Here is a 26,439-nt window from a genome sequence, read left to right as displayed (position 1 = left end):
TTACAATTACTGGCCCAATGCTCTAAACATCAACGGTACAAGCTTAATCTATTCTCCATACTCCATATCATGCATCTCTCTTCTATTTTCTGTTTCTCATATTATATCATTCCTATTGCAGTATTTTTGGCGGTATCTGTCTGGCGAATCATCTTGTCCTCAAGGCGGCGCACACGCTTTAACCGCCTCCCATCTTTCTAGAAATACCAATGTGATGACGTTTGTCCGAGCGGCCATTACACAGCGAGTTTCCTTTGGAAGGTCGGGGGCGACAGGGAACTAGCGACCGAAAGACACCGCTCGCAGTGCCGAGAAAACAGGGACGTCCCTGCCGCACCATATGGTTTATACGTGGGCCATAATAATAACGGAAACATTGGCGTTTTATTGACGGTACCCATAATAATCACAGATTGGCTCGTTGATTATAGTTATATAGGTAACGTTAAGAGTGCTGCGCAGCGTCCTACAAACCCGTCTGTCGTCTTGAGTTGCGTCGAATTTGAGCGAAATAACGGTTGTTTCATTACTTCACCATAACCTGTTTGTTTTTAGCTATCTAAACCGTTTTCAAAATGGACGATAAAGTATTTACGAAGGAATTGGATCAGTGGGTCGAGCAACTGAATGAATGCAAGCAATTGTCGGAGAATCAAGTGCGAACGCTATGCGAAAAGGTAAGAACGAACACCCGACTGAAGACATGTCAGCTAGCGATGTTCTCTCTAAGTTACTTTTAGTTAACTTCTCACCGGTAACATGTTTACGTGAAGGCCGCTGAAATCTAGCCAGCAAGTTAGCGTCGACGACTAATCAATGTATCCTCTACATTCCGTGGTGATTAATTAGTAACTAACTAGGCAAATACACAATTTTGATCCGAAGTCTTTAAGATCCATTTCCACATCTCGTTAATCGCTAATGTGACTTAGGTAACTTTTATATATGTCTAACTAATAACTGGTACCATTAAAAAGCTAACGTTATTTGGATGGCTGACTAACGTTAATAACTTTAACGACTTACACAACATGTTGATTTCTCAACTATCTAGGTTTATAATTTATTTGCCTATGTTATAGAAAACATGTAACGTTAACTAGTTATTGTTGCCAATAATGTTGCCCGTGCTAACGTAGCTAGCTAACTAGCAGCGCGTTAGTGGTAATGTTAGCTACGTGCCACCATTAACGTTAGCTAACGTTCCACCATTAACGTTAGCTAACGTGCCACCATTAACGTTAGCTAACCAGTGTGTAACTCCGCTTGTTGACGTTACTGCTAACTAGTTAGTTGGTTAGCTAAAACATTTTCTGCAAATAGTGTCTGGAAATGCATAGCTATTTAATTCGATCTAATTGAAGCAAATATTACTGCCTTGTACTTAAGTTAGGACTAAAAACAGTATGTTAGCTATAAACTTTAGCTCTGTCATAGGGTTGATAGTTAAGGCGACCACCGAGTAGCTAACCGTACCCAAATGCTTCAAATATTTAACTCTGGGATGAAGGTCCTTGGCTCAATGATCCTCCCCGCACTTATGGTTGCAAGTTAGTGCAGTTTTTTTTTCTTGTTATGCCAGTCACTAAATTAGCTCATGCCAGCTAACGTTTTTTTAGGTTGGTAAATTAGTCTAGCGGCCAGCTATCAACATTTTAGTGGTCATGGTCAAATTACCAACATGATTTTGTAAGTCAGTCTCACTCAGATACCACCCTATGGAAAAATGTGTAGAATTGCAGGTGGATATGTAGACCCTCAAGCAACTGTGGCCCCTCACGAGTTCAGATTTTTTTGTTTCCCATCCCTGATCGAACTGGCTTGCAATCTGACTATCCCCACATGATGTCGTTGATGTTGCTAGATATGCAGGCCCTGGGGAAATGGAAGGTTCCATTTAGGATGGAACCATTTGAGATCACAATCGCAACAATTATATTTTTCCTCACACAGTGCAGAACATGAGTCTGGCTGATTTTCAAATGCAACAAACATCTCACTGTTTCGTTGGAGAACCCTTTGCACCAAACACATGTGAATTGCAGACTGTAAAATAATTTCCCTGCTTGACGATCCATACTTTGCATTGTATAGTTGAAATACAGTATGTGCAACAAGCTTAATTTAATTTAATGCACCACCTACCCAGTCCATTTTCATTGATCATTCATATTCTTGTTGAGATGATGTTATGACACAATTGCATGTGGATGTTTTCTTTAGCCAGAGGGAAAGTTTTGCTGATGATTTTACATCGTCATCTTCATATTAAAGAGGGATAGGGCTGCAGAGAAGTCTCCATGGAGACACACTCGTATTGTTTCCATGGTGACAATGGGGTGGCTTTCACAGCAAATTTGGGCAGGGGAAGCTACGACACCCTTGAAGTTAAAGAAATGAGGCAGCTTTCCTATCTAGTGTTTTGATGTATCGTACATTATTTAAAGAACACATACAATACTTGTCTTTCACTCATGAATAATTGTTAACATTTTTATTTAACCTTTATTTAACCAGGCCAGTTGAGAACAAGTTCTCATTTACAACTGCGACCTGGCCAAGACAAAGCAAAGCAGTGTGACAAAAATGACAGAGTTACACATGGGATAAACAAACGTACAGTCAATAACACAATAGAAAAGTCTGTATACAGTGTGTGTGTACATGTGGATACACCAGTCACTGATGTTTTCTGTAATGCACTTGTTTTGTTCCCCTCTCCAGGCTAAAGAGATCCTTACCAAGGAGTCCAATGTGCAGGAGGTGCGCTGTCCCGTCACGGTGTGCGGAGATGTGCATGGCCAGTTCCACGACCTCATGGAGCTGTTCAGAATCGGGGGCAAGTCACCCGACACCAACTACCTGTTCATGGGGGACTATGTAGACAGAGGCTACTACTCGGTGGAAACGGTCTCACTGCTGGTCGCACTTAAGGCAAGTGAATTCTGAACTTGATGAGTGGGCTGAAACCACAGTATTTCAGTTGCTGGTATAAGGTTTGCCTTGCCATAATAAATGACTGAAAAAGAGATGGGACCCAGATAAATACATCTACAGTATATTTTACCTACAGTATATTTTTTGCCCAGCACCAGTTTTTCTTAAAACCAGGGACATGTCATTCTCATATGCTCAATATACTTTGAACTCCCAGCTGTGTCCTGAAGAAAGTCAAGGACCAATCAAGTTTTACTACCTCTGAGGATGTAGGCTAGCTCTTGAAGTGTGTGGGAGCTGGTGGTATTCAGGAGTCAATGTATGCAAACTGAAGTAGGTTGCCGAAGTGTTTTTATTTTTTTGTAGACTCAATGTATTCCAGGGCTCAGCTGGTAATGCTTACAAGCTAGAAGTGGGACAGTTTACAGTCATAACTGATGTGTCACTCCCCGCATGGCTTTTAACATAGTGGGTCGAATTGGATTCATTGAGCTCATCGTCAGCTGTGACTTTCGAGGTCTCTGTGGGACATCTTATCTACGGACAACAGATATATTGGAGTAACCTATTTATAAATTATAGGCTATAACAGGAACACTTATTAGTCAAGTGTTGGGTAAAATACATGATTTTTAAATGGCGTTAAGTAGAAGAGTAGTAGTTTTGAATACAATGCAGTTTAGTTTTCAAATAGTGGCACTGTGCCGCTGTCATGTACTTTACAAAGGAACTCTGGCATTTTTTCATCAAGTTATTTAGGCCTGGCACTTTTGGAGCCAGGCTCAATTACGACTGTCTCGCTCCCCAGGTCCGGTACCCAAAACGCATCACGATACTGCGGGGGAACCACGAGAGCAGACAGATCACACAGGTGTACGGCTTCTACGACGAATGCTTGAGGAAGTACGGCAACGCCAACGTGTGGAAATACTTCACAGACCTGTTTGATTATCTTCCCCTGACGGCCCTGGTTGACGAACAGGTAACACAAGTGCTTTAAAAGTGCAGGACGTGGCCTTACTTTATGTAATGGGGTGCACTCTATTCCCTTAACGTGAACTACTTTTGACCAAGCCTCTGGCATTTGGGGGACACAGATTGAAGGTTGTGAATAAGTTCAAAGGAAGCCTAGCTACCCAATTACACTACAGTTTAAAAGTTTGGGGTCTCTTAGAAATGTCCTTGATTTTTTAAAGAAAAGCACTTTTTTTTTTTTGTCCATTTAAAATAACATCAAATTGATCAGAAATAGTGTAGACTGTTAATATTGTAAATGACTATTGTAACTGGAAACAGCTGATTTTTAATGAAATATCTATATAGGCGCACAGAGGCCCATTATCAGCAACCATCACTCCTGTGTTCCAATGGCACGTTGTGTTAGCTAATCCAAGTTTTATCATTTTAAAAGGCTTATTGGTCATTAGAAAACCCTTTTGCAATTATTTTCACAGCTGAAAACTGTTGTTCAAATTTAGTAAGCAATAAAACTGGACTTCTTTCGACTAGTTGAATATCTGGAGCATCGGCATTTGTGGGTTTGATTACAGGTTCAAAATGGCCAGAAACAAAGCACATCATTCTAACAAAACTCGTCATTCTATTCTTCTGAAAAATGAGGGTTATTCCATGCGAGAAATTACCAAGAAACTGAAGAGCTCATACAACGCTGTGTACTACTCCCTTCACAGAACAGCGCAAACTGGCTCTAACCAGAACAGAAAGAGAAGTGGGAGGCCCCGGTGCACAACTGAGCAAGAGGACAAGTACATTAGTGTCTAGTTTGACAAACAGAAGTTCTCAACTGGCAGCTTCATTAAATATTACCCGCAAAACACCAGTCTCAACGTCAAGTGACGAGGCGACTCCGGGATGTTGGCCTTCTAGGCAGCGTTCCTATGTCCAGTGTTTTTTTTTCTTTTTTTTCCCCATCTTAATCTTTTATTTTTATTGGCCAGTCTGAGATGTGGCTTTTTCTTTGCAACTCGGCCAACCAAAAAACAACGACTTAAGTAAGAATACTTTCAAGTTTTACTTAAGCACTTTACACCACTGCTCAATTGAGAGAATTTCCACACTGCCACGTAGGGCTCCACGATATGGGCAATCTAGGACTTATTTTTAACAAAATGTTGCAATTGCGATTTGACTTGCGAATTAGAACACAACTGTTGGAATCATGGAAATAGAATGACTTCTAATTCTATAGTTAGAATTTATAGTGGGAACTTTGAATACAGTATTTTGAGATTACAATGAATTAAAATGCCAAGGAGTTATTGTGACAGGGTAGGAACTAAAGTGTTTCCTAGGGGACCCTATAAGCTTTGGCTACATTGCATGTTTTTCTCTTGGCTACTTCATGCAGCTAAAATATTCTTGCTTTGCATATTCCTCTTTAATTTAGAAGATACTGGTGCACAAACAACAGGCTGGTTTAAGTCTACACCATCACTGGTATTATCAGTACATTTATTAGCTAGCTATCTATTAGCATTAGCGGCTAACAATGAGCATCGCAGCTGACTTTTAAAGCAACTTGCTAAGAAAAGACAAACTTGCTGATGTAAGAAACACAAACTAATAGTGTAATTATAGAACGCTTGTGGATTTATATTAAGAAGCAAAGTGAAATCAGCATTGTTGTCATCAACATTGTTTCATGTGCTGCATTGACCATGCAGACTGAACGCAAGTGTCTCGTGGTTGAGGAACATCAAATGCTCTCCTTGAATGACAGGGTGTGTGGCTAGGTCTGTGTGGAAAGTGACATTACACATGGCGTATCACATTTAACAAACCAAATATTCAAATACTGGTATAGAAGGTAAAAACCTAAACTGGGCCCTGCATCAATACTGGTATATCATAAAATACGGTATACCGCCCAGCCCTACGCCTATGTAGATATTCCATTAAATAAGCTGTTTCCAGCTACAATAGTAATATACATGCCTACACTGTTTCTGATCAATTTGATATGTTAATGTGAAGGATTACATTTTTTTTTAACAAAGACATTTGTAACTTTTGAACGCTAGTGTAATTCGGTAGCTAGGCTTCCTTTTGAACTTATTCACAACCTTCAATCTGTGTGTTCCAAGTGTGTATTTGTAACTCTTGTCATTTATATTCAGGCTACATTAACATTTTAGTGATTTAGCAAACACTCTTATCCGGAGCAACTTGTCACAAGGGTAAATCAACATCTATACTCTTGTTTCCTCCTCTGCCTCAGATCTTCTGTCTGCACGGTGGCCTCTCCCCCTCCATAGACACACTGGATCACATCCGGGCCCTGGATCGCCTGCAGGAGGTTCCACACGAGGTCAGTGCTGCCTGCCAGAGGACGTTAGTAGTCATCCCTGTCAACGACACATACAGTAGGGGCTGGATACTAGCTATCGGATGGTATGAGGTAGTGCTATTGTCATGAGTTTGTGTTGACATGCCAGTGTAGTGCCAAGCCCTGGGTTGTGTTGTCATGAGGTTGTGTTGACCCAGAGCCAAGCCCTGGGTCATGAGGTTGTGTTGAGCCAAGCCCTGGATCATGTTGACCTACCAGTGTTGGAGCCAAGCCGGGTCATGTTCAGTAGGCACCAAACTGAGTAAAACGGGGAAGATGTAACTGGACTTGTCGAATTTAGAAATGCTTTTCGTTTTCTCATCTGTTGCTACGGTGGGCCCTAATGAACATAGCCCTGGTCTCTGCTCAAGAGGTAGGCTATTCAGGTTGTCACCTTTCCAATGCATAATTGTCATTGAGGGCTGTGGTCTTATGATGAATATTCCCCTCCTTTGCAATCCTACTGCCCATAGAATTACATAATGTATTAGGCTCTCGGTGTTCAAGCCATGCTAAATGAGGTCATAATCCCTGTGTGTCATTGAGGGCTGCTTTTGTTCATGTGTGTTTCAGGAATGAGGTCATAATCCCCATGTGTCATTGTAGTCTGCTTTTGTTAATGGATGTGTGTTTGTTTCAGGGGCCCATGTGTGACCTGCTGTGGTCAGACCCAGATGACCGTGGGGGCTGGGGCATCTCCCCCCGAGGTGCCGGCTACACCTTTGGGCAGGACATCTCGGAAACCTTCAATCATGCCAACGGTCTTACCCTTGTGTCCCGTGCCCACCAACTTGTCATGGAGGTAACCACACTTTTAGTTTAGGCTAAGTGTGTTTATATACTTGGTTGGTGTAGTTAGTATTAAAGCATGTGGCACAACTACAGTGATTCTAGTAGTAACATGCTTTACCTGTTAGATATTTACATGAATTAATGGACTTCCATGTAAATGGAAAATAAAGTTATAGTATATTTTTGGCGGGGAGCATAGAATTTCAATTCTACCATGGAAAAGGCCAATTTCTGAATATTTCAAATGTTGCGGCACTTCCATTTTGTTCATGGAACCTAAAGGTCTGTTAGGATAGAGCTGAGGTAGTCTCCATGTTTCCGTAGATTCAGCTGGAAGCTGCTGTGCTAGAGTTTAAACGGAATCAATAATTCAAGAGCCTTGTGTAGTGTTTTATATTTATAGTTTTACCCCCTTCCAGCTTAAAATAAGTTATATTTTTTATAACAAACTCTATTTTTGTTGTAAATTGCATGTTATAAAAGGGTTCAGGCACCTTTTTGTGATTACTTTAAAAAAAAATTTTTTTTTTAGAAACTTACCCCAAACAGCAAATCACTTCCTCATCCTTGTTATGTAGTATGGGGGCCCCGAAAACATGAACAAAGGTGCCAAAAACACCCAAATACGTCCTATTAGAAACGGCAAAGCTCTCAGTATAGTGATGAAAGGGATGTTGCTGTATTCCCTTTTGTGCGACCCAAGTAGTTTCCCCTATCCAGCTGTTCCATTCTCCATGTAGCCAGCTGCTACAGGTAACCGCCAACACGTCCTAATGGGGCCTTGGGCCACCACGAACCACCAGCGCCTTGGCATGGATTCTACAAATGTCTGGAACGTCCTATGTGGAAGCATCCTATGTTTTCTATATACTTATCCCTCATTTACTCAAGTGTTTCCTTTATTTTGTCAATTACCTATAAATGGACGGATAGCTATCGCTCGAGTCGCAACAAAATGGAATCTAACGTTGCGGCAAGTTCAGAATGAAACTATTTCATGTAAAGCATTTAAAGAGCTGCATCACTATACTGAGAGCTTTCAAAAGGACCTACACTATTTAGGTGTGTTTGGAGCCTTGCCCCCAAACACACCTAAACAGCAGCCTGTGCTTCGACTAGGTCTGCGTCAAATGGCGCCCTCTTCCCCATAAAGTGCACTAGTAAAATGTTCTTGGACTATATAGGCAATTTGGCTCAGTCACTCTGCATAAGAATCCCAGGATAAGAATTTAGAGTTGGAAATTAACCTTTAACTGTCTGAATTTAGCTTAAGAGTTTTGACTAACGATTAGAATAAGTGACTTGAGGTTGTTTACTTTTAAATGGATCATTTCAACTAAATGGTTTATGTACTAACGTACGGGTTGCCATTTTCCAGGGCTACAACTGGTGTCATGATCGAAACGTTGTCACCATCTTCAGTGCGCCAAACTACTGCTATCGCTGTGGCAACCAAGCTGCCATCATGGAACTGGACGATACTCTTAAATACTCTTTGTAAGTGACATTTTGAGGTTCTGGAGTAGATGTTTTAACTGAGTCTAAGACCAGGGGAACTCAATTTGAGTCTTACTGAGAAGAAATAGAATGCAGTAGCTGTTGCTGCATGTGCTTTTTCAGTTCTTCAAAGTAACACTCATTGTCCCTAATTGGAACTTCTATATTCAGCACCAAAAACGTATCTTCACAACTGGCATAAATTGAGTTATAGTTTCCATTGACCACATGAGGTTTTTAGTCTAAAAATGACAGTTCTGTAAATGGTCCCAATTGGAGTCATCCTAATGTTGCATTTCCTGTCCACCTCCAGCCTTCAGTTCGACCCTGCACCTCGACGCGGAGAGCCCCACGTCACCCGCCGTACCCCCGACTACTTCTTATAAACTCCTCTACAGCAAATGACAAACCCTCCCAAAACCTGTGTGCATATGACCTGTTACCAACATTAAAGCACTAACATGGACCAAAATGTGCCATATAAGCATTTAGTACACATTACAATAATACACATTGCCCTGTGTCTCAGTACTGCAACACAGTGTCCTGTTTTAGCCTTTAGTGCAATTGCCTGCTCTATACTATTGATGGTAAAGTTCCTTTGTTTTTCTTCAGTGGACTGTACATTACATAAACATGTGACAACTCTTCCTATCACTGGACAAATATATTCTGTTGGCAAAGCCGGGCATGTGAATTATTTACAATATTTTATACAAATGCACACACTTACATCCCTAGCGTTCACCACACTATTTGGGAATGGATGCTTAAAATTGAGGGAGATGCCTCTTCCTCCTTGGGATTGTATGCTTTCATGTCAATAGACCTACCTGCTTTCTCCTACTCATTTGCGTTTACTGCCCTCTGTATATTTGTCGGTGATTGCCTCTTGATGTATTTGAACTAAAGTACTTTTAATCCTAAACAACTCTGATATTTTCAATCAAGTCCAATCATGGTTTAAGTTTTTCCTCATTTAGAACCTAAAAGTTTATTCACCCAATGGCTGAAAAAATGCATGTTAACACCAAGTATTTATATCCCCCTTTAGGCGGAGTCGCCTTTCCTCAAAACATCTTTGTTGCTAGGCAGAAAGTTGATGTGGGTAATAGTGTTACTTCGTGTGACCTGACCTCTGCTCCCATTCCACAGCTATCCAAACATGTGATTGCCTTTTCCTTTAACATTCCAAGCCCCTGGCTCTTAAACAACTGCCATTGACCCCACCATAACCATTAACTTCTGGTGTAGCAAGTATATCAAATTACAACCCAATGTATAACGTCACCAGAACTCGACATTGTCCACTCATGCGTGTTTGTGTAGCAATATGTTTTAATGAAACAGTAATTCATACAACTGAGCATGAAAGGAGTACACTGTATACTTGGTTCTGACATTAAGAATCCATGCAATATGGACTTAGTTTATAGCTTTGTTCCCTTGTCAAGGATTTGCTGTTCTGACGCCTTCTATGATCCAGCAACCAGTTGCCCATCTTTTTATTTTCAAATGGCATGGAACTGATGCTTTTTCCTCAGGTCGTGGAGGGATCTTTCCCTTCCACATTTAATACTGTGTGTGTTAAAATGCCTGCATCCCCCATGCTTATGTCTTTCCCAATGATCAAGGGTTGTCTGGGGTAGGTGGTGCATAATGTATAGACTGCAGGGTGATATCCTGTTTTCAGCAACCAGTCCAAAAGAACCTACAGAACAAAGGTTTTCAAATCAAAACGGTACAATCTTCGTAAGCGTAACTATTTTAAAACAATATCTTATTGAATAGGATTATGAGGCCATGTTAAAAGTTTGAGTATGAGATGAATACAAGGGGGGACTGCTTTATTCTCACCGAGGAGCTGTCGGATTTCAGGAATCTTCTGTGAATTGTTCTTCCACTTGGGCATCTCAAAGCCACCCGTACAACCTGTCAAGAGAAACCTTACCGTACTCACACTGACCACCTTTTGCCAATCATTAATTGTTTACATTGATTAGAGTGCAATTGTGTCTTCAAATTTCATAGTGTAACAGATGTAAGATCAAACACTCCATGGGACAAAAGTGTATACATACCCCTTCAGCATCCTCTGCTGGCTCCTCTGGTAAAACGACCACCTTTTCAATCCAGAAGAGCACAAACCATTGAGGGTTTAGGCCTGGATTCAATTCCATTGTGCTTTGTCAACTATGCGTCATTTCTGATTGAGCCGACATATGCAGCATTATTGGAAGGTGGCTGGATCGAATCCCCAAGCTGACAGTGTACAATTCTGCCCCTGAGCAAGGCAGTTAACACACTGTTCCCCGGGCGCCAAAGACGTGGATATCAATTAAGGTAGCCCCCCCGCACCTCTGTTGTACAACTGACTAGGTATCCCCCTTTCCCTACTGTGCGGTCTCGGAACGTCTTTAAGAGGTGCATAGCCGACAAAGCGTGATCGGATTGAATCCCGACCTAAACAAAACAATGACTCCCTCTGCTTTAGTGAAAAACTATATAGGGACCCGCAAGCAGGACTAACCTGACTTGGAATAAAGGTTGGTGTTATCTGGAATCCTTGGGACCTCTCAACTCTGATTTTACCTCATTGAAGTTGACATTTAAAATGGTTTAGGGTAGGGACGTCCCAATTCTAAATAGCACTAACCATGGAGTAAAACCATTTTCAGGTCCTTGGATTTAAATTGTTAATGATATCCCGCCATTAGCATTTTAACATCCTTTCCTGAAGAGTCATTCAGCATACGCACCCTTTTTTGGGGAGGGACCTCAGGTTTGGGGTGGAGTCTGGTGGCACTCTCTGGCAGTTTCCTCCTTCTTACTGCCTCCTGATTGGGTGTCCCATCAACATCCCCATGGGCACTCTGCCCTAACGATTCTCCTTCCTGTAGCCACATAAATAACACATTTACAGTTGGCACACCTCACTGAGGATCTTGTCCATAGAAGTCTATCAAAAGGCCTAAAGATGTAAGAGGTGTGTACAATTGTTCTCCCCAGTGGAAGAAAGCAAGTACTGCATTCCATTGGCTAAGAACAGTGTTCATTTGTTCATAGCAAATTTGAACCAGTGTACAATATGAATTATGTTTTATTCATAAAATTTGTAGATTTACCTGGCCCATAGAAATAATTAAATTATAATTGTGGTGTGAAACCAAACGCATTTAGACAACATGTAACATGTAGCCTAGTCTACATATTGCACTGGGGCAAAACAATCTACGTTTTAATCGTAAATAACCTACAATTTATTTCGTAACTCAAAGTAGCACATGCGCAAAATGTACGGTTGTTTAGTTATCGGGACGAAGTGTTCAGAGATTCCAGTCACCCAGCAACTATTATGTGGTTTTTATACAATTCCATGGGTGGTATCTGTTATTCTCACCCCAAGTTGTTCTCCGTCAGTCAGCTTCCAGCTCTCTCCCGTCATGCGGTAGAATCGCTTTTCTTTCTTCCTCATAGAAGACTCCTGACGAGGCCTCAGCACTGACTCCTGGTAAGAGAAGGCCTGAAAGGGAAACACACACAGGAAAGTATTAGCCTACTCTGTTAAAAAAAGAGCAGTGCTGTTTAGTTTTTTGCTGAAAGGCCATATTACCTTCTCACTGTGTTTCTCCTGCAGCTCCTCCCTTGCCTGCTTTTGTCTTTGTTTTGCCTCCTCTTCTTCAGAATCTGGAAGAAGTGTAGTTTCATTCAATCATCAACTGGTTCACAATTTTCAGTCGAAATCGTTGGCCTGGTATCAGAAGTTGAAAAACAGTGGCCAGGACTGAAACACCCGATTAGGCTAATCAACTAATGGCCTAGATGAATTAAATCAGGTGTGTTGGTGACCTTCTCCTGGCGCTGCTGTAACCCATTCATAGACGCTAACTGTTTTAGCGCCTATTGACATTGGTATCTTTTGGATGGGGGGAGTTTTGTTAATTAACATATCCAACGCTCCTTCTTAACATTAAAAGCAATCGCTTGCGGTACGGTTTGGAAACATAAGGAACGTATAAAGGTTCAAATAAAATATTACTACACCTTTATAGGGTTCCCATACGACCATGTCTCATCGCTTGTTTGTGGAAGACAGACAGAAAGCCACCTGAACTAATTGGCTATCTAGCGTGCTCCAAACACCTATATGTAACAAGGGAGGGAGTGTAGTTCGTCAACTGGCGCACAGTCTGTGGCTCTGTGCAAAACTGATACAGTAAGTATATTTTTTGGAAAATGATTTATTGTTGAAATGAAAGGGGCATATCAGCATGTTTCGAAAAACTGGTCTGACGTTTCGAAACGTTAACACAGCGTCGGAATTGTAGTTCACATGCAGGCAACTGTGGGTGACCCTAATCGCTAAAAACTATGGATAAGAATGGTTTTGGAATGCTAACTCTGCTGTAACAAAGGCCTACGGTTGGCGACAGCTGTTATACAAAATGGAATGCATGATTTGAATGAGTAATATTGGGATTGCCTGTTTGATACACAGTCACCTACATTCAGATGTTGATCGGGTGTTGGAAGAGAACAAAGACCTCAGCCGTGGATAAAAATATGACACCATCAAGGTAGACAGGCCCAACAGCAACAGACCTCGCCCCACCAATAGAAAGGCACCTCTCACATCTAGAACGGAGATTCATAGACATATGAGCAATTAATAACTTGAATAGATAATGTACACTCACACGTCACCTTCAAGTGGATACTAGTAATCAACTTATGACAGTTCAGTATTTTGTGTGTATAAACGTTAGGACAGTAATGTCACATTAAAAGGACAACACCATGACAATTCAACTAGCTACTTATTTCCAAACAAAAATTAAATCCCTCTCCCCTTGTTGCAAAACTAGCCAATGGGCTCCTTGCACATAGCTTAACCAACACTTGCAAGAGTAAAAAAAACAACAACTTACCGATTATTGAATGTTTCCAAGAAACAAAACAAAGTATTGATATTAACAAGGTCCCCAAAAGCCAAGATGTCTTTGACGAAGACATTTTATAATATCGTTCTCCAAGCTATCCCGTTTTACTGCGTGTCTTTTTTAATACATTTTTTCTTAAAATATTCTTCCGCAGTAAATATCTCAACCACAGCTAGAGCCAGATATTTCACTGGATGTATAAATGTGAAGCATCCGGTTGGCGTTTCCACTCACTGCCAAATATGGTGATGAGAGGAAGCACATTTAGCCGGCAGTGGAAGAAGATGGAGCGAGATGGATTTTGGCCGACGTTCGCGTCGATTAAATATTTGATCTCCATACAGTTTTCTGTTTCTAAAACTAGTATTCAACAGTGGACTGCGTTTTGTAGCCTTTAACCTTTGCAAAGTTTTTTTGTTTGCTATGGCTTTGTTTAGGAGTGCATGGACGAATATAGTTTTTGCACACGCGCACTACGTAGTAGGCGTTCCCTAACGGAAATATGCAAAAATATAATAGATCGCGCCAATAGGATGTCACTAGCTTGTGCTTGGCTCTGCCCACCTCCTGCTTGTTCTGCCCATTCTGTTCGTTTGTTCCCATTGGAAACGACAGGCTCTGGTCTGTCTTGGGTTAGTTATAAGGAATCGTTGTCAATTTCGCAAACGTGTGATTGGGGACCCCTGCTGGTCAATACAAGTACATAATATAAGTACAGGTTATTTAGGGTCAGGTTAATTAAAACGTCTTAATAAACTGATCATAAAGATATGGTCTTAACTGTATTTTTAAACCATATTTAGTTGATTGATGGAAGCATATAAGGAACAGTCCACTTTCCTGAATGTTATACATTGGTCTCTTTTGTCATCTGATTATTACCCCTATATATTTCATGCCATTTTCTTTCTCAGAAAATGACAAACATGATGTGCCACCTGTGTCATTCAAGACACCACATACAGACGACAGGACAAAGGAAATAAGACAGAGAAAGTGAAGGGAATGGGAAACTGTCAATCCCATTACATGCATCAAAGCTAAAATGTAAAGTTATAGTTATCATATGCTGTTAACAGCAGAGGGGGGAATTATTTAGGTTAATTAGTGTTCATATTGAGACCAATTCTATTTTTCAAATGAGTCCAGCACAATAAAAATATCAATATAATACTAAATGACAAAACATGATCCTAAAAAATCAACCCAGTCTTTACATGGAGCATCCCCCACTAATGCTGTAAATTCCCTGAAGGGAACCAGGCATTCAAGCCTGCGCCGCCTTTGCAACATATTGCACATCTGTGGAGCATTAAAAACTAAAAGGAGTCTCCCTAAATCAGATACCACCCTCGGAACCTCTAGCACTATCCAATCTTGTGATCTTGTACTGTATTCTATCTTTGTGACCTTGACCAGTGTTATCAGATACATGGGAAGTTTCTGCAGGAACGCTTTGTAAATAAACAGAAGGGAATGCTGCTCTACAGACAGAGGACCAAACCACCTTTTCCTATAATAGATAAGGGTGGCTTCTAAAATAATCACCAGTAATGAATCTAAGGGCACAATGTAAAACAGCATCTAGTGGTCAAAGTGTGGAAGCTGCTGCGTGCATGGAGATTATATCCCTCTAATCTAAAACAGACATAAAAGTGGCCTGGACACCTTCCTTTCTGTTATCAAAAGACAGACGTGCTCTATTTCTGTACAATTATACAATTTTGATATTCAACTTCTTTATAAGCTCAGTAACATGTGTTTTTAAAATGCCAACTTATTATCTAGCCAGATACCAAGATATTCATAAGAGGGAACTCGTTCAATGTGTGTTCTGTTCAGGCTAGTAATGTCAATCAAATGTATTTATGAAGACCTTTTTACACCAGCAGATGTCAAAGTGCTAAACAGAAACCCAGCCTAAAACCCCAAACAGTAAGTCATTTATGGGACCTAGATAATAGCATGGATTTTTTTGTTGTTGCATTAAGTACAAACTAAAGGTCCAAGAGTGACTTCTGTAGCGCTTGGAAAGCAGACGTCAAATGTGAAAAGGCTTGGTTTACAGAGTATAATACTGTATCATCAGCATAAACATTCATTAAAAAATGTTCACAGTATTTCAAATTGTGTGTATATACAGTGTAAACAATAGTGGCTCCAGAATCAAACCCTGGGGTACCCCTTTATTCGAGTTCTCATTGCAGGTGAGTAGGAATAATGTGATAACTGCAAAGAGAAACCCGCACACTGCTCTTGCTCGTGTCACTTATTTTCTTGAAGCTCATCTGTCAGCCTCTTGGCCTTCGTCAGATGTTCTTTCCTCTGACGAAGGCAAAGAGGCCAACACAAGCTTTAATGAAATAACTGATATGAGCAAGAACAGTTTGTTTGACACAATTTATATCTGTAAAAAAGAACAGTCAATGTTTGTTTTAGAAAAGAGATGATAGGAATGGTACTGGATCTTCAGTGACATGTTATTTTTTGTCCCTGTGTTTTGAAAGAAACCTGGAGTAACAGCCTTGCTACAACTTCCCGAGCAAGCTAATACAGCAGAACTGGAGTTGTTAGTTAGTCTAATCTGTGAATGAATCACTGAAAGTGTAATGGTGAACAAGAACAATATAACAACATGTGACCAGGGAGAGTGTGTATGAGTGAGAATATCTCCAAGTGCCTCTATCTTAGACACATCTTAGACATGAGCAGTGACCAGACTACAGCGCTGAAAGGCCTTTGTCTCCCTGGAGACTGACTTCCTAGCAACTTCTCAGAATAGAGAGCATGCTGACTGCAGAGCTTTATCTGAATTCATGACATACTTACCCACCCAAAATGTATGGAAGTTAAATCTGTTTTTGTGTAAACATTGTGTATATGAGATACTAAGTATTCATGTCAAACTACAATATTGTGGTGTCTATTGAGAATTGTTCAGCATATTGTTCTTTAGATAAGTTTAGCGTTTTATATTTTGATTTAGCGGCTTTAGTGAGAACATTCCATTTCACATTGTCCGTTTTTTATTTGTTACCAATAATAAACATCATTCAACACAAGCAGAGATGACTTCCTACAAATGAGATTATTGCTGACTTTCCAGAAAGTGGGCATGGTGTTGTTTAGGACATGATAGATGTCATAGGTATGTGATGAATTTACATACAGTTAGTCGGTAGACTAGTGGCTCCCCATCACACTGCCTGGTTGTCAGTGTAACCCAGAAGAGCTTGTTAGGTGAGAGTTGAGTTATAGGGTGTGGCACTGCCATCTACCCTAGTTACCACTGAGCCAAATATGCCATTGAAACTGTTCCATGCATTTTGCTACACCTGCAATAACATCTGTTAAACACGTGTATGTGACCAATCTGATTTGATGCCCATATTATTATTCAGATACTTTTGACTAATCATCATTACATTTAAAGACACATTCCAGTCTCCTTTTCATCTCACTTATCACCTGATTTACTTAACAAAAAGGCACATCTCAATAGGTGGTCCAGGTATGACATGGAACAAGAAGGGGGGGTGGGCCTTACCTCTTTTGGCCTCTATTGTTCCTCAAGCAAGGGGGACAGGGGAGGCCTATGACAACATTACTGCATTTCTACTTGGGATATTGTTTTTCCAACAGGAAAAGTAAAACATAATAGCCAGAGTGGGTGTTTCAGTGTGTCTTTAAAATATGATTATAGCTTAGGACACTTTGTGGTACTTTTTAAGACTAGCAATTAAGATCGAACAGTAAGAAACCATTTTGACAATGATTGCTGGTTACTTGGCTCATTCCTTATGCAATTCTTTGTTGTAATGTTGACACTCCCGGATGTGAACGGAGGAATGATGAAGTCAGAGGTAAAGAATGAAGATGGAAGTTGTTCACCATATTAGTGAGATAAGAAACCTGTCAGGTTACGTGTTACTATTCCTCTGCCTGACACACTGAACATGCATCACTTTGCCATGAGGATACTGTTGTTTATTTCCATTGTGAATAGTTCTGATTCAAGGTATTTTGAAACATAAATGCTAAATTCGTTTTAGTATAATTATGGTTAAAAATATATTATAATAATCCCTTTCAGTGTATGTATATTTGCTCTACATTTTCTTAACATTCCCTTAATTTCTCATGAGGTTGACTGTACAGTAGGCTTTACCCCAGTCATCTGTGTTAGGACTTGATACTTTGGAAGTAAATTACACGTGATTGAATGTCTTCTCTCTATATGTCATGTGTTATTTTACATTTGACTGTATGTGTACTACCATGAAAACATCTGACAAACGTTGGTTTTGGAGTTAAATGTCCTACAGCATTGAGGGCATTGTTCTGCATAATATACATGTATCCCTTCTCAGTTTTGCTCTAAGTACGTTTTCAAGTATTAGTTTAGACTACTATGAGATCTTTGTTTGACATTCCTGCAACAACTTTACAGCTCAAGTTTGACAACATTCCCCCAAACATGTACTTGTTATTTTAGTATTTGTGCAAAGCATGGTATTGAACCTGAACGTTTAGCCTACTTCATGTGAGGAATTGGATTCCCTTACTAGAGAGAATAAAAACTATGACTTGATAACTACAGATTCACAGAATAGTATTTTTTTCTTTCTTTACATTATTTTGAAGTAGTTATGCATAGAGCTATTGTGTTTATTGGGGTGGCAGGTAGCCTAGTGGTTAGAGGCAGGTAGCCTAGTGGTTAGAGGCAGGTAGCCTAGTGGTTAGAGGCAGGTAGCCTAGTGGTTAGAGACAGGTAGCCTAGTGGTTAGAGACAGGTAGCCTAGTGGTTAGAGGCAGGTAGCCTAGTGGTTAGAGGCAGGTAGCCTAGTGGTTAGAGGCAGGTAGCCTAGTGGTTAGAGGCAGGTAGCCTAGTGGTTAGAGGCAGGTAGCCTAGTGGTTAGAGGCAGGTAGCCTAGTGGTTAGAGGCAGGTAGCCTAGTGGTTAGAGGCAGGTAGCCTAGTGGTTAGAGGCAGGTAGCCTAGTGGTTAGAGGCAGGTAGCCTAGTGGTTAGAGGCAGGTAGCCTAGTGGTTAGAGGCAGGTAGCCTAGTGGTTAGAGGCAGGTAGCCTAGTGGTTAGAAGCAAGGTACTTGGAGTCAAACAGACAGGCTTGGATGAGATCTTTAAGGTCAGGTCCCTCTGCAAGGCTCACAAAATCATTTTAGACCCAAGCCACCCCCTGTACCCGGACTTTGAACTACTCCCCTCTGGGCGCAGGTATAGGGTACCCCTCGGTAGGAAAAACAGAATTAGACTATTTGATCCTATCGACTCAGTAATGCCAGCAGGCAAGCCTCTTTTTATTGGTATGTAATTGTTATGAAAGTTGTAATGTCAATGTATCTTATATTTAAACGGCACATTAAACTTGTACATGACACTGCAACAACATTTCCCCATAAGGACAATAAAGTCACTGAAGTAGTCCGCTACTCCTGTATATAGCATCGTAGGTTTGTGTTACTTATGTACGATTGTTGGGAAATGGCTCGTAAGTAAGCATTTCACTAAAGTCTACACCTGTTTGTATTTTGTGCATGTGACAAATAAAATGTGATATATTTACACACTGCATATAATGTTTCATTAATTCTCAATTGCTCACTATGGGATTGTCTTGGAACTTCGTCAAACAGAAAGCACCAATCAGCGAAGTGGCATAGTTTCGGGCATTGTTGGAGAAGTTTCGTCCGGAGCCCAGCTCTGCCAAAATGTGGGAGGAGACATCTGCAGTGGATAAGTACGGTGCATCACCAACAGGCGAGTCATTCGAGCCAGGCCGGCAGCGACAGGTGTGTACCAGATACAAGAGGAAAGGGAAACGCCATCGTCGTCAAACAGGTTATTGGGTCTCACTCATTTCTCTTCATCGTTGAGTTTTACCTCATTTTGGGCGATTCACTTTTCAGTTAATTTAAAAAAAAAAAGTTCCAGTACAATGAGGTCGGCCTAAATATTTATGTTAACTAGGAAAGTCAGTTAACAACATTCTTATTTAAAATGACAGCCTAGGAACAGTGGGTTAAGGGGCAGAACGACTGCTTTTTACCTTGTCAACTCGGGGATTCGATAAAGCAACCTTTCAATTACTGTCCCAAAACTCTAACCACTAGGCTACTTGCGCGTTAAAGTTTAGGTTAGTGAAAAATTAGACTAATTGAACCTTAATTCTTCCACTTCTCCAGAAAAACTTTGTGGTTTAGTCTAACTTTTTGACATTTGAAGTAATTAACCCAAACGTTTATATTTTGATTAGCCGGTGTGGTTCTGAGATTTTCCCCCGACGGCGTGGTATTTCGTGTTCAATGTAAACAACCTGCTTGTAATGGAGAACCCTCTTTAAACAAATAGACACATTCCCAGACTAGATTCTTGCATTGTGGTGGTTACGCAACCTGGTCTCAGAGCATTTCGTATTATGTACGTAAATCTGAGCAACCTAATTTAGTACGATATGTTAAGATTCGTTTGGTATATAATTTGTGGATGTCCATCCATTTTGTATGATATGTTACTAATTATAAATTGGGTGGTTTGAGTGCTGATAGGCTAAAAGCCATGGTATATCAGACCATATACCACATGTATGACAAATTATTTTGACAGTTTTAATTACGTTAACCAAGATATAAAAGCAATACGGCACCTCGGGATTTGTAGTGTTTGGCTAATATACCACGGCTGATGTCTGTATGCATTGTGCTTAAGAACAGCCCTTAGCTGTGGTATATTGCCCATATACCACACCCCCTTGTGCCTTCCTTCGTATTATGTTAAGTATTCTAGCTCTGTGGCCTGCGGGCGTGAGCAAAGCTTGGGGTTAAGGTGAGGTTACAAGGTTAAGGGAAGGGCTAGTTAACATAAGTAGTTAGAAAGTTGATAAAATGCTGAAGTTGTTTGTGATGTAAATCGACCTCGCAATCTTTTGCTAGATGTTTGTGGTATATGCCCACCAGTGGAGGCTGCTAAGGGGAGGTTGGCTCATAATGTCTAGAGTTATATCAACTACATGGAAACCATGTATTTGATAACATTCCATTGACTCCCTTCCAGACATTATGAGCCGTCCTCCCTAAGCAGCCTCAACTGATGCCCAACCATCCATCCATCCTTTCCTTTGTGCCTTAAGTAACATCTATGTAAGCATACCTAACATATACTAAATGGAGTGTTATGGATTTATGTACAGAGTAATACGAAATGCTCTGAGACCAGGCTGGATTATGATGGACCAACCTTGTGTAAACTTTACAGGCATTATGAGTTTGGGCCCAGGCATAGATTGAATTCTTTGGTTGTCTGGCTAGATGTGTAATTTTAAAGGTAAACTTCAATATTATTTGGAGTCTGTAATGGCAATGCTGATTAACAGTATATACTTCACTGATAACTTTTGTAGCTATTACAATCTTTGTTATGATCACACGTTTCTATTGTTCCACTTGTAAAGCTGAATTGTAGCCTAATTGGGTAAACCATAGGGCAGTGGTATTTAATGCTTACCCTACAAGGTCCGGATCCTGACAGTTTTCTGTTCTACCTGATAATTAATTGCACCCACCTGGTGTCCCAAATCTAAATCTGTCACTGATCAGAGGGTCAACAATGAACGCAGTGGTGCTACTGATGCTCTTATGCAATTGATGCACCTGAATTACCACAGTCTACTCAGTTACTGCAGTCTTTTTCTTCTTTTTTTTTTGTTAAGGGTAATCTAACTTTTTACTGAATTTAATTTTTTTAAGCTGTAATGTGAAGTTTTTTTCCCCTCTCGGATGTCATTGGACGCGCGATAGAACAGCAATACCTACTGCCTTTTAATTTATGTCGTTGAGCGACGCTCCAGACCTCGCTTCGTCAACAAAACAATAACTGCTGTGGGGCGGACAGTGGCACAGTTTTCCCTACTGCAGATTCTATCTTTAAAACCTTGCATTGTATTTCAATTGTGCATGCTACTTTGCTGTAAAAACCTATTCTGTGAACTGATATGGGGCTCTGAATTTTGGGATTGCACTTCTGAATTGTATCCCATTTCTTTTATAGGAGGTGCAACAAGAACAGTAAATGGCTTTCGACTCGCTGCCCTCCAGAGTAGTCTTGCTCTATGATGAATGGCTTAAACTGTCTGGTAAGTCTACACAAGTTGTTGTAATTTTGAAACAGTTATTCAAATAATTTATTGTTGTAGAAAGTTGATTCAATTATTAGTTCAAGTCTTAATTTCTGTATAGTGTTTATTAGGGATACTCAAGACTGTGGATATTAAGTTGTTTAAAAAAATAATCTCCATCCATTCTAACTATTTCCTGCCCTTGAGGCATTGACTGATCTAACACAAGGGCTCATTACATTACACCTGTCCTGTTATGTCAGATTAGTGATTACTTGTAAGTAAGTATTTGAACAGGATGCCAGGCTTGTCACGTTACTCAGGAATAATGTTTTATTTCGTCCACTCAGATCCCAGGACAGAGGACTGGCCCCTAATGGCATCGCCGATAGCCCAGACTCTCATCGTAATCGCCTACATCTACTTTGTCACGACGCTGGGCCCTCGGCTGATGGAGAACCGCAAACCCTTTGACCTCAAAAATGCCATGGTCGTCTACAACTTCAGTATAGTTGGCTTCTCCATCTACATGATCTATGAGGTGGGTGCACTTCAGAAATCGACTGGCCACCATAACTTTAAACGTTAAAGTCCAATGCAGCTGTTTTTATTTCAAAATCATATCATTTTCTGGGTAACAATTAAGTAACTATTTCTATTTAAAGCAAAACAATTGCAAAGAGCAATTTCTCTAGAATTCTGAGTAGAGGGCTTGAAACTGAAAACTGTTATTGGCAGAGCGGTGTGGCACTCTTTCTTAATGGTCTATTAACTATACTAAACATGGTCCCCTGAGCTGAGTTTTATTTTAAATACGTTTATTTATTTTAACCTTTTATTTACCTAGGCAAGTCAGTTTAAGAACAAATTCTTATTTACAATGACGGCCAAACCCGGACGACGCTGGGCCAATTGTGCGCCACTCTATGGGACTCCCAATCACAGCCGGATACCACCTGGATTCGAACCAGGGACTGTAGTGACACCTCTTACACTGAGATGCAGTGGCCTAGACCACTGCACCACCCGGGAGCCCTAAAAGATACAATAATGTAATACGCATAAGAAGCTTATTTCTCTCAAATTTTGTTCACAAATTTGTTTACTTCCCTGTTAGTGAACATTTCTCCTTTGCCAAGATAATCATCCACCTGACAGGTGTGACATATCAAGAAGCTGATTAAATTGCATTATCATTACACAGGTGCACTTTGTGCTGGAGACAATAAAAGGCTGCTCTAAAATCCACAGCATGCAATTGGCATGCTGACTGTAGGAATGTCTACCAAATAAAGGTGGAAAAAAAAATACCAGAGCTGTTGCCAGAGAATTTGTTAATTTCTCTACCATAAGCCACCTCAAGTCGTTTTTAGAGAATTTGTCAGTACTTCCAACCGGCCTTACAATCACGCCAGCCCAGGACCTCCATCTGGCTTATTCACCTGTGGAATCATCTGAGACAGCCACCCGGACAGCTGATGAAACTGAGGAATATTTCTATCTGTAATAAAAAGCCCTTTGTGGGGAAAACCCCATGACTATTGGCTGGGCCTGGCTCCCAAGTGGGTGGGTGACAATTGCCTGCTAGGGTGCATTTCCATTTTAAACATCTTGTCTTTCAAAAACTGCTGGACATAAAATAAGGTGTTGAATACAAATGTAGTGGTTGAAGCGTTTCCTTGACGATTTAGGCAACTTTTGTATTAATAAATTGTCGACAGCCTGTATGCCATCCCACCTATCTAATTCTTCGGGTAACCTGTGAAAGACTGCATGGATAGAATGCATTAATTGACTATTTGACTTTTCGTAATAATTCTCATGTCACAGATCTAGTGCCGCTGCGCTCGTTAGACAGAAGAAAAATCCACCCCTGTCGAACGGATAAGTGTTGTCACCCTTAAGAAAATGTCTCCTATATCTGCCGTTTCCGTTACACGTTACAATTATTTGTTTGCGAATAAACCTGGGTCAATGGAAACCTGCCTACTGTGTGGCGAGTTGCATACACACATTTTTGACTGCACTGGGCCTTTAAGTTTTCACTCATAAGAAATGTAATGGGTTTAGTTTTACTACTATGCTGTCATCTGCTGGTGGTTACTTGCAATAACACAGTTGTGACTTTTACATGATGTACTTTGTAAAGTGGGATGTCTTCTCTTTTTTTTCATGATTTTTTCCCCCAATTTTGACTAAGATTAACTTGTTTGTGTTAGTATCTGATGTCCGGTTGGGCCAATGGTTACTCCTACGGTTGTGACCTTGTTGACTATTCCAGCAATCCTCTGGCTGTCCGGGTAAGCTACTTTCACATTGCACTGGTGAAATACTCTTTGAATATTAATACTCCTGTATCTCTGAATTCGGTGGCAATGTTTGACTGTTCCCCCCAGGGGCTAATGTTTGACTGTTGCACCCTCAGATGGCATGGACCTGCTGGCTCTACTACTTCTCAAAGTTTATTGAAATGTTGGACACAGTAAGTACTATTCTATCCTGTTTAGTTGTACAACTGTAGTCAAGTAGAACATTTTTATGAATTAAACTTGTTATTACTACACAACTATATGAAATAAATGGTTATTTTCTTCTCAGATCTTCTTCGTCCTCCGCAAAAAGACCAGCCAGGTGACATTCCTTCATGTCTTTCATCACTCTATCATGCCCTTCACTTGGTGGTTTGGAGTCAAATTTTCAGCAGGTAGAGTAAAACACTTGAAATGGAACTTGTGAATCTGAGTTGGTAATGACCTAACATTATGCAATGTCATCTGTTGCCATTTTTGAAATCATACAATGTATAATTTTTTTTTAAAACCAGGTGGTATGGGAACCTTCCATGCCATGTTGAACTGCTGTGTCCACGTCCTCATGTACTCCTACTATGCTGTGTGTGCTATGGGGCCTGCCTATCAGAAGTACCTGTGGTGGAAGAAATACATGACCACCATCCAGTTGGTATGCTAATACTTGTATAGTGTGCCCCGTGTTCATTAATTGTATTGAGGAAAAGTGCATGACTTAGACTGAAATAGAATGTGTGCCGGTACTGTTTTATAGTCAAATGCAGGAGCTCCACGGTAGTACCGTTTGTTTGAGCTAATATTCTAGAGCAGGAACAGGAGCTCAAGCAGTAGAACATTTGAGATGCTGGTACTCTGCTGTGGTGAGCTCAAGCACTGAGGATAAACAATTTAAGAAACAAAGCTGGATGAAGCATCCACATTTTTACTTTAAGTAAAATGCTTTCCTCAATGCTGCCCCTTTAAGACCTGTACATCTGCATTGTAGTGGTTTAGTCACCATATAATATCTTAATCATGTTTCCTATTTCTCTAGGTTCAGTTTGTGATGGTGACTGTCCACATTGGCCAGTTCATCTTCATGAAGGACTGCCCCTACAAGTTCCCGGTTCTCCTCTACATTGTTGGTCTCTACGGACTAATCTTCCTGGTTCTCTTCCTCAACTTCTGGTACCACGCATACACAAAGGGAAAGAGGCTGCCCAAGGTTGCGCAGAAAAGCAAGGCTCTCCAGAATGGCAATGGGGTTCACCATTCCAATGGGGTCGCCAAGGAGGCAACGAACGGAATCTTCTATGGCACAACCAACAAGGTCGCAAACGGCTTTCACCATGGCAATGGCATTCACAAGAAGGAAAAGTAAATGATGCAGCCTCAGGTTTTAGTTGACGAGCTCAATTACCAACTTCCAGGGCTGTATTTTACATCCAAGTCTCCTTTTTGTTACACTTCCACCATTTCAGAGCGTATTCCCTGTTTTAATTGGTTCCAACTGTTGTTTTTTTGTGTGTGCTTACAACTTTATGTTATCACTGTTATTGAATAGAATCATATTTTCTGTTTGGCTGTTAGTGCATGACTTTCGTTCAGAAATGTCGTTGTAGGGATCACTGCACATACCATTTTTTTCCCCAGTTACAAATGTAAATGTTTTTGTGCTGTAATATAATGTGCCTGGCAACAGGCTTTTGAGTATCGTTTTAAACAAGGTGATGATGCTTAATGTCTGGTGCAAACAGAGCATATAAATGGTCTTAGAGCTGCTCTGATAGAACCTGAAGCCCTGGAATCAGTAGCATACATTTCACTGATTTGAGCTTTAGTCTTTTCATATGACAATCAGTTTGTAGTAGGCGAAATGCACTTCCTGTAATGCTTTACTGCTTATAGTATGCCAAGGGATCGTACTTGATGTATTTTGTGTTAATTTAATGTTCACAATGTATATACATTTGTCTTTTTTATGTTGCCGTTTGAAGGTCAAATGTACAGCAGACTATGTGAAGGCTGTCTGGGCTTTTAGTGTTATTGAAGGAGCTGACCAAAAATGGGCATTTCCTTTGTTTGTGCCCATGGTGAATGAGAACAGAAAAATATTGTATGAATGAAAGCGATTATTTTACTACTGCAGTCAATAGCAAATACTGTGTATTTTTAAGCTACTTGCTCAATATTGTAACGAATTCGGGTTGGTGGCCCCGACCGGGCCTAGAATCCGAGTCCCGCGACTGTCAAGCCAACACCTTAACCATCACGCCAGGACGTCCAAACCGCTTGACGAGGTCGCTACAATATTGTTCAAAAGAACAATCTGCTTTTATGTTGAAATAAATTATTTTTACCTACATATATTGGCCAAGTCATTTATGAAAGTTCATTTAATCTTTACGTTTTTATAGGTAACTATACTAGACTACACAATGTTCTCTTATCTCGGGCAAGTTGACTCGTCTGTTTCCCTATAAATTGTTACTTCTTTTTAAACAAATGCA

At 40.5% G+C, this 26,439-nt stretch overlaps 3 protein-coding genes across 6 annotated transcripts; 2 read left to right on the top strand and 1 right to left on the bottom strand.

Moving 5' to 3' along the window:
- Positions 1-210: 210 nt before the first annotated feature.
- On the top strand, positions 211-9,500 carry ppp2cb (protein phosphatase 2, catalytic subunit, beta isozyme). The gene is made up of 7 exons (XM_020458025.2): positions 211-677; positions 2,725-2,934; positions 3,746-3,919; positions 6,176-6,265; positions 6,924-7,085; positions 8,454-8,572; positions 8,886-9,500. The coding sequence occupies exons 1-7, from the start codon at positions 576-578 to the stop codon at positions 8,956-8,958; spliced, it is 930 nt and encodes a 309-aa protein (XP_020313614.1). The 5' UTR covers positions 211-575; the 3' UTR covers positions 8,959-9,500.
- Positions 9,501-9,890: 390 nt separating this feature from the next.
- On the bottom strand, positions 9,891-13,707 carry ubxn8 (UBX domain protein 8). 3 transcript variants are annotated; one of them, XM_020458026.2, is made up of 8 exons: positions 13,501-13,707; positions 13,079-13,207; positions 12,186-12,259; positions 11,973-12,095; positions 11,332-11,466; positions 10,654-10,695; positions 10,430-10,504; positions 9,891-10,283 (listed from the first exon to the last, which is right to left on the bottom strand). In XM_020458026.2, the coding sequence occupies exons 1-8, from the start codon at positions 13,583-13,585 to the stop codon at positions 10,113-10,115; spliced, it is 834 nt and encodes a 277-aa protein (XP_020313615.1). In that variant the 5' UTR covers positions 13,586-13,707; the 3' UTR covers positions 9,891-10,112. The 3 variants fall into 3 exon arrangements, with proteins under 3 accessions (XP_020313615.1, XP_031658370.1, XP_031658371.1); XM_031802510.1 differs by lacking the exon at positions 10,654-10,695 and having other exon boundaries at positions 13,501-13,705; XM_031802511.1 differs by lacking the exons at positions 13,079-13,207; positions 13,501-13,707 and adding an exon at positions 12,617-13,012.
- A 5,493-nt stretch (positions 13,708-19,200) lies between these two features.
- Positions 19,201-26,294, top strand: LOC109868448 (elongation of very long chain fatty acids protein 7). Of its 2 annotated transcripts, none has more exons than XM_031802509.1 (8): positions 19,201-19,320; positions 21,575-21,659; positions 21,992-22,182; positions 23,861-23,941; positions 24,067-24,123; positions 24,240-24,345; positions 24,466-24,602; positions 24,984-26,294. In XM_031802509.1, exons 2-8 carry the CDS (start codon positions 21,596-21,598, stop codon positions 25,308-25,310), a joined length of 963 nt encoding a protein of 320 aa, XP_031658369.1. In that variant the 5' UTR covers positions 19,201-19,320; positions 21,575-21,595; the 3' UTR covers positions 25,311-26,294. The 2 variants fall into 2 exon arrangements, with proteins under 2 accessions (XP_031658369.1, XP_031658368.1); XM_031802508.1 differs by having other exon boundaries at positions 19,206-19,369.
- The last annotated feature ends 145 nt before the right edge of the window (positions 26,295-26,439 follow it).

The sequence above is a fragment of the Oncorhynchus kisutch genome, linkage group LG23 (genome assembly GCF_002021735.2).
Source record: "Oncorhynchus kisutch isolate 150728-3 linkage group LG23, Okis_V2, whole genome shotgun sequence".
In the NCBI taxonomy this organism is placed as follows: Eukaryota; Metazoa; Chordata; class Actinopteri; order Salmoniformes; family Salmonidae; genus Oncorhynchus; species Oncorhynchus kisutch.
This window is presented reverse-complemented; position numbering and strand designations above follow the sequence as displayed.

Excerpts from the sequence above, each read along its gene's own strand:
- ppp2cb (XM_020458025.2), top strand. The coding sequence starts at position 576 with ATGGACGATAAAGTATTTACGAAGGAATTGGATCAGTGGGTCGAGCAA. Across the intron at positions 6,266-6,923 it reads TGCAGGAGGTTCCACACGAG|GGGCCCATGTGTGACCTGCT; the intron begins GTCAGTGCTGCC and ends TGTTTGTTTCAG. Across the intron at positions 7,086-8,453 it reads CCCACCAACTTGTCATGGAG|GGCTACAACTGGTGTCATGA; the intron begins GTAACCACACTT and ends GCCATTTTCCAG.
- ubxn8 (XM_020458026.2), bottom strand. The coding sequence starts at position 13,585 with ATGTCTTCGTCAAAGACATCTTGGCTTTTGGGGACCTTGTTAATATCA. Across the intron at positions 10,505-10,653 it reads CAGCAGAGGATGCTGAAGGG|GTTGTACGGGTGGCTTTGAG; the intron begins GTATGTATACAC and ends TTCTCTTGACAG. Across the intron at positions 10,284-10,429 it reads TGAAATCCGACAGCTCCTCG|GTTCTTTTGGACTGGTTGCT; the intron begins GTGAGAATAAAG and ends TTTGTTCTGTAG.
- LOC109868448 (XM_031802509.1), top strand. The coding sequence starts at position 21,596 with ATGGCTTTCGACTCGCTGCCCTCCAGAGTAGTCTTGCTCTATGATGAA. Across the intron at positions 21,660-21,991 it reads TGAATGGCTTAAACTGTCTG|ATCCCAGGACAGAGGACTGG; the intron begins GTAAGTCTACAC and ends TCGTCCACTCAG. Across the intron at positions 24,124-24,239 it reads TTATTGAAATGTTGGACACA|ATCTTCTTCGTCCTCCGCAA; the intron begins GTAAGTACTATT and ends TTTTCTTCTCAG.